General features: G+C 38.2%; 1 protein-coding gene across 1 annotated transcript; it reads right to left on the bottom strand.

Moving 5' to 3' along the window:
• Positions 1 to 15: 15 nt before the first annotated feature.
• On the bottom strand, positions 16 to 6637 carry csgalnact2 (chondroitin sulfate N-acetylgalactosaminyltransferase 2). The gene is made up of 8 exons (XM_058796100.1): positions 6519 to 6637; positions 4784 to 5705; positions 4379 to 4595; positions 3242 to 3343; positions 2279 to 2460; positions 1914 to 2008; positions 1732 to 1813; positions 16 to 1485 (listed from the first exon to the last, which is right to left on the bottom strand). The coding sequence occupies exons 2-8, from the start codon at positions 5433 to 5435 to the stop codon at positions 1193 to 1195; spliced, it is 1623 nt and encodes a 540-aa protein (XP_058652083.1). The 5' UTR covers positions 5436 to 5705; positions 6519 to 6637; the 3' UTR covers positions 16 to 1192.
• Positions 6638 to 6828: the final 191 nt, after the last annotated feature.

Below are 6828 nucleotides of genomic sequence, written 5' to 3' on the forward strand. Positions count from 1 at the left end.
GATCAAATAACAGGTTTACATTTCAAGGTTAAACTGCTGCACCACATCATGGTTTATTTTGGGGATGAAAATCAATAACAATGGTTAGTTGTATTCCTTTTATTTAAAAAACAAACAAAAAAAAGCAATGGAATTCAACATCCTGACAAATTTTAGGCTCTACAACAGATAGCAATGGTTATTTTTCATCTACCTGCTGCTTAAAGTTGTAATAATACATAATGTCCTCATCAGAAGTGGTACATTCAATCACAGAAACGTCTTTTAGGGATGTGGGGTGTTCTGTTTTTTTTGTCTCAGTAACTCACTATATACCACAGATTCATTTCAAAGTGGTTGCAAAGGCCAATGTCTTGAAATATCAGAGCCTGCAGCATAAACCCCTGACTGTTAGCACTATGGCACTGACCAGTGTCCTCACACATGGTGCAAAGTAAAAGTTTGACACATGCATCAAAATGCATATCGGGTCCAAACACGTGGAAGACTTTTCCCAGAGTCTGAATACTACTCCAACAGAGACATTGCCTACAGTACAAATCCAGCATGGCAAGTTTAACCACATCCATCTGTGGATGATTGTCCCTCTTTTGCAACAGATCTCAATTTGTCACAGCGCATACATTTTCTAATAGAAATAATATAAAAATGTAACGTATGGCTCTGTCAATTATTTGCAAAATAAAAAAAAGACATGCTTTACACATGGCATGTCTTCTCGATGGCCATTATTAATCATTTCTGTGTAAATCATTTGTGCAATCTGTTGCATTCAATTCATTAAGAAAACTTAAATCTACAAATAGTTTGCACACTTTTTCATGAATGAGGCCCTATAAATTCCTCTGCATTTCAGCTAATATTCAGTAACTCATTTCCCCAGTGGGACTGGACATTATGCACATATGTAGTTAATAAATCCAAAAAGTCCTTCTAGTGCAGAACACCTAAAATTTTAATTGGCATTAAAGCAAACTATTCAAGAATGTAGATTAAAGTCTCATTGATGTAAACAGTTTACGTAGTACCTAACAGTACCATCCTCCCACCATACTTAGTCTTTTTTGCTGTCATAAGGTCTTCAGTAATCCATGGATGATTATTTAGAGTTGACTTAGTTAATACCAAAAATGTCTGTTTGACCTATTTCTTCATTGCTGTTATCAACAATGTTGTGCTCTGTGTTGTTGATTTATTCTGCTGGTCTGCTCTGGGTTTTGTAGGCCTGCTTTCGAAGGTGAGTCTCAATCTCCTCCCTGAACACCAGCATGCCCAGGTGAGAGTGTGATGCCTCATTCATAGCCTTGGACTGGATGCACATGCGGTACTGTTCTGGGGTCAGTTCATCTGCGCATAGCTTCTCATGCCACAGGTGGAAGAGGCCTGATACAGGGGTGCGGATCACAATCTGATCACTCCGTAGGTACTTCCTGTACAAGTGCACATCTTCTACACCCCAGCCTTTCACTTCCAGATCAAATCCCCCTAGAAAAGAGGAACCTTCAGTTTATTTATATGTAACAAGCTAAAGATCTTTTCATTGTAATTTGATGCATCTGATGCATTGATTTTAAATTATGCATGGTTTATTTCATCTTATTTTACAAGAAGAGTTACCACAATAAAATACAATAAATATTGACATATTTGAAACAGCTCTTTTGTCTACTTTTACTGAATTTTTGTTATAAATGTAAAACTTTTCCCACATTTAAATACACACTGACTTACCGATGCTGAGGAAATCAGAGCGATACTGACAAGTCATGCCAAATCCAAAATCCCTCCAGAATCCGGCATCTTTTTTATGAATCTGTAAACAGCATACAATTGCATTATTCACTTTTGTATCAGTAGAAAGCCATACATTCAACAAACATGTAGTTTCATAGAAAAATCTTTATGCTACATACCAGCTGATTCTCAATGGGAGGCGGAAACTCAAGATTTCCATAAACTATAGCTGGATTGTACAAACTGAAAACCACTGGATAGAAAACTCGTTTTCCTTCAAGGGAGGAAAAAAAAACTTTTATTACAAAATTTTGTGAAAAATTATATTTTTAATATAAATGTTTTTATGTAAAAATAATGAGTTTATTTTTACTATTCTCACAAACATGCAAAACAAGTCATAAATTTGTTTGCTACACACACATACACAAACTACACTCTATGGTACAAACAAACAACAGTGCAAAATGGAAGAAATATGGATGTTTTATCTAGTAAAGGGTCTATGAATTTTCAGATATAAATGCTTGTTGAGATGACAGACCTGGAGCTGTGTTGAGGCGACAGGTGCTCAGAAATTCCAGCGTGAAGTAGATGTCAACATCACAGAAGAACATCAACACATCACCCGCTTTCTCCCACGCGTGAGCTCCGATGTCTAGACCACGGCCACGTGAAAACTCCTCATCCACGGGGATCAGGGTGTAGTTACTGAAGTTTTCCTCACTGGAAAAGGTCATGAATAAAAACAGTGTAGGAAACAAAATGAGGTTTAGAAGATTTTTGTAATAACAGTGTTTACAATTTCACCAGAGGTCTTTTTAATTATTTGAAAAAAATTATCTCATGCTCAACAAGGCTGCATTAATTTGATCAAAGATACAATAAAACTCTTTTCTATTTGAATATATTTTAAAATGTAATTTATTCCTGTGGTGGTAAAGCTGAATTTTCAGCAACCATTACTCCAGTCTTCGGGGTCACATGATCCTTCAGAAATCATTTCAATATGCTGATCAGCTGCTCAAGAAAAAAAAAAAAAACAATGCTGAAATTGGTTGTGCTGCTTAATATTTGGGTGGAAACCCCGATACTTTATTAAGGATTTTTAGATCCTTTTTAGATTTTTAGACACAAAAGTTCAAAAGACCAGCAATTATTTTAAATTTGCAAATGTCTTTACTGTCACTGATAGATTTAATGCATACTGCATAAAAAAGTATTAATTTCTTAAAAAAATAAAAAATAAATGAACCGTACTGATCCCAAACTTGGTAGTGTACTTAAAACAGGTTACATGCCTTACTCAATAATTTTGAAAAAGCAAGCATATTTCCTGCTAGTCAAGAAAATTACCACGTTTAAAAAGTACATTTCAACTGCCCCACTAAGATGGGTAAACAGCAAATTCCTTTTAGTTTCTCCATTCAGGATGTTGGCAAACAGAGAATGTTTCAGTCAACGCTACAACGCTAATAAAATGTCAGAATATTTGCAAAGCTCAAACCTGGACATTTTCCTCAGAGACGCCTTCACCTCCTGCAAGCCCGCTTGCCCAAAATACACCACTGTGAGATGCACCCGCTTGTCCTGCTGTATACAAACCTCCCTGCACACAGAAATCACAGTCTAACCACAACGTTTCCAAAACTTCCAAAGGGAAAACCACACTGGGAAACATTCCCTTGTAAAACTGGCTCCGTATTGCCGCTACCACAGCACACAAAAACACACTGACACACATTCTCAGATATGATCCCAGAATCTCTCTTACATGCTCTGTGAGAATTTTTTTGAATCTGCACAATCAGGAGTTATGTATGGGTAAAAATCAAACATCTCCCCACATAGATTTTGCCTCGAGTTCAAGTTGCAATTTGACAACTTTGTTTGAAAGCGAGTTCTGTGTAATCTGTGCTTCATACATCATTAAGCTTTTTGCTGTGGAATTTCATCCAAATTTCTTTAGCAGGGTGCTGCAGACATAATGCATTTTTTTTAGGCCGAAACCTAGAAATGAGTTCAGAACTTCCAGTTTCAGTTTCCTGAAGTCAATGGAGTTTTATAAAATGTTTTTTGGTAAAATGCTTTAAATCTGTTCTGTGGTTAACACAGGCCCAAGAGTGTCCCTTGTGATTTTTAAAGCTTTTAATTGTCTTGGAAAAATTAAATCGGTTGCTAATAATGTTGGGGGACATTACATGTCATCACAGGTAAACTCATTTACTCACTAGCTGCTTTTACAGCCTCATTATCACATTCTAGCAAACTATTCTAACTCAAACTTTCAGGGAAAATGTTTTTTAAATAAAGACGCGAGTTGTCAGAATCTTAATGGTGGAAGTGAAGTCGTGACTGTGGTGTAGCCTGTTTATAGCCTACATTTAGCGTTCTACTTCTGGCAATTGTACTTAAGCTTCACAATTCATAAAGTTGTGTTCATTTGTGAAGAATTTTATGATGAAAAAAATGTGTAAGAATCATAAACCTCTATCTGTCATGCAGCTTGTTTTCTACAATAATACAAAAGCTAATGGAAAACCCCTATTTGTTTTTTTTGTTGGTGATGCTAGCTTCCGGTTTGGCCTACAAAAAACATCATTACTACAAAAAATTACCACAAATTCTACAGTGACCGCCTCACCTGAAGTTGTGCAAGAACTGAACAAAGGCTTCAGTACGGCCTGACAGCGGCACTATGATGTTAATGACGGTGCTGGCGGTGTCTACAGACGTGCTCCTCACTTTCATGAGGGGCCCGAACGGACGAAAGAGGGTGACGTGGCGGTACTCGTGGGAATTCTCTTTAGCGAAGTAGAGCTCATACAGTGTGCCTTTGTCCCTCTCGGTCCTGTAGAGTCCTGCCAAGAATAGCAAGTACACAAGAGCAGCTCGAATTACTGAATATTTTGTGCTGTGCAAAGTTCACAGTCACACCACCTTTATTATTCTCAAATACAAACAAGAGCTGTCAAGTACACACAAATCCCTAACCACATGGTGCGTTAAGTACATAAAGTAGCGTATACTTCTTCTGAACAGCTTTTACCTTCAAAAAAATGGCTTTCTGTGAACATGTGCCTCTGCATGGGGATGTTGTCCTCCTGTCCGTCATCTTCCTCTGGGTTATTAATAATATCCAAACCTGCTTCTATCACCTCCACCAACTCATCCCTCCGGTCCTTCCGCACAGGCTTCTCCTCAGGATGGCGCGTCAGGCCCATCTCCAGCTGGTACACTTTTGTGGTGGTGAAGCTCTCGAAGGGCACCAGTGCGTACTCGCTTGGCAGCCTCGCTCCAGTATTCACCTCCGCCTTGTCGATTTGTGAGTGCAAATACTCCAAGAGGTCACCAGGCTCTTGATCTCTGCCATCGATCAAGCTCTGTGGCCCGGAACCCACCTTTTTTTCTTGAAGTACCCTCAGTTTCTCGCTCATCTCTTGGAGTTCTTGTTTGAGCTGCGCAATCTGCCTCTTGAGGCTGGCTGCTCGGCTGAGATGTCGCTCTTCCTGTTCCTGCAGCAGGGCCTGGTAATACTCCTTTCCATACGGATCTCCTCCAAGGCCAGGCAGCACCTGGCTTACATCTGCAGGTGGCGTACACTCCAGCAGGTAAGCAAACAGCAGCAGTATCAAGAGCAAAAATATCCCCAGGAGAAGCCAGCGTGCCCGCCCCTGCAGAGGAAGCCCCCGTCTGGGCATATCTGAGAGGCAGGGTGCTCTTTACCAGCCACTGTTTTGCATTCCCACCCTGACAAGATGTAACCTTTAGGAAGGATGAAGTCTTTCACGTTAATCCATTCCCAAGTGAAGCGGAGGGAGTGCGGTAGTGTCACATTTCTCTTGTAATCATGCTCCTCTCACACTACAGCACACTGAACATGCTCAGATTCCTCAGAGATGTAAGAATACACTGTTGACAGACTGGCATCCTGCTTGCACAGTATTCCTCTTTTAAGAGAAATAACTCACCTAAAATTAAGATTAAAATAATTAATATTTTCTTTATCAATATATTTAGACTAAGCACAGAAAAAAAAAAAACAGAAAAAAAAAACAGTAGACTAGACAATATGATAAAAATATCAAGAATAGTTAGTAAAATAAATAGAGATATATCCATAATTAATAATGTATATTCTACTGTGTTATCTATTTGTGATACAAAAATATATTGTACAGACACACACACACACACACACACACACACATATACATATACATATAATTAATGTTGTAAAAATGTTGCTAGGCAGATTGCAGACTACTACGTAGTAAAAGACTATAGTTCTTCGGATCTAAACTTTTAAATAATTGGAAAATAAGACGATAACGGTTCATAGTCAATATTTATTAGTAGACACATATTTATTAATTTGGCGAGTAGCCGTGTAATAAGCGGGGTCAGATTCCTGACCAGATCACGCTGTTGGTGTTTATTTTGCCGACTGACTGTACATTACCCCATACACTGCATGGAATATTTCATATTTATCAAAGTAAATAAATAAATAAAAATGCACGTGTAACGCAATAATTCTTAAACAAGCACCTACACTCTGAATAATACTAATTAAGTTTGTTTGTAAATCAGCAAAGAAATACAGCTTTATGCGCACAGGGAAACATCTGCCTGATTGATTCATCAGCCTGATGAAAAGACATAATGGAAAAATGTTGCTGTTCGCACAAGGAAAATCTACGTTACCAATATAGTTTGTGACAGAAAACGTCGAGGTTGAAGTTGTTCTTAAAAAACTAAACATGGAAATGTGCAACACTTACCTCGGTAGTTGTGACTGTATGAGGGTTTCGGTAACCGCTTCTTTATGCAGCTGTTCAATAGAATACCGAGCATAATAAATGTGGGAAGAGAACGCCACGGGGCAACGAAAAAAGGAAGCACAATAAAAACGCATGTTACTTCCGCTATGAGACGCAGAATTTCAAAATAAAAGCCCGTCTGCCGTCTAGATGTTTTACAAATCGTTAAAATCTATGTTTAAAAAAAATTACGCCATTTTTCAAAATCTGAAGATTAACCCATCTCCTTTCTTTAAAATGGTATGTCGTGTGTTTATAGGTTTGTATTTTT

Source organism: Onychostoma macrolepis, chromosome 13 (genome assembly GCF_012432095.1).
Source record: "Onychostoma macrolepis isolate SWU-2019 chromosome 13, ASM1243209v1, whole genome shotgun sequence".
Classification (NCBI taxonomy): domain Eukaryota; kingdom Metazoa; phylum Chordata; class Actinopteri; order Cypriniformes; family Cyprinidae; genus Onychostoma; species Onychostoma macrolepis.

Coding starts and splice junctions, on each gene's coding strand:
- csgalnact2 (XM_058796100.1), bottom strand. CDS start 5,435: ATGCCCAGACGGGGGCTTCCTCTGCAGGGGCGGGCACGCTGGCTTCTC. Junction 4,596..4,783: donor AGAAAGCCATTTTTTTGAAG/GTAAAAGCTGTT, acceptor TATTCTTGGCAG/GACTCTACAGGACCGAGAGG. Junction 3,344..4,378: donor CAGTTCTTGCACAACTTCAG/GTGAGGCGGTCA, acceptor TTCTGTGTGCAG/GGAGGTTTGTATACAGCAGG.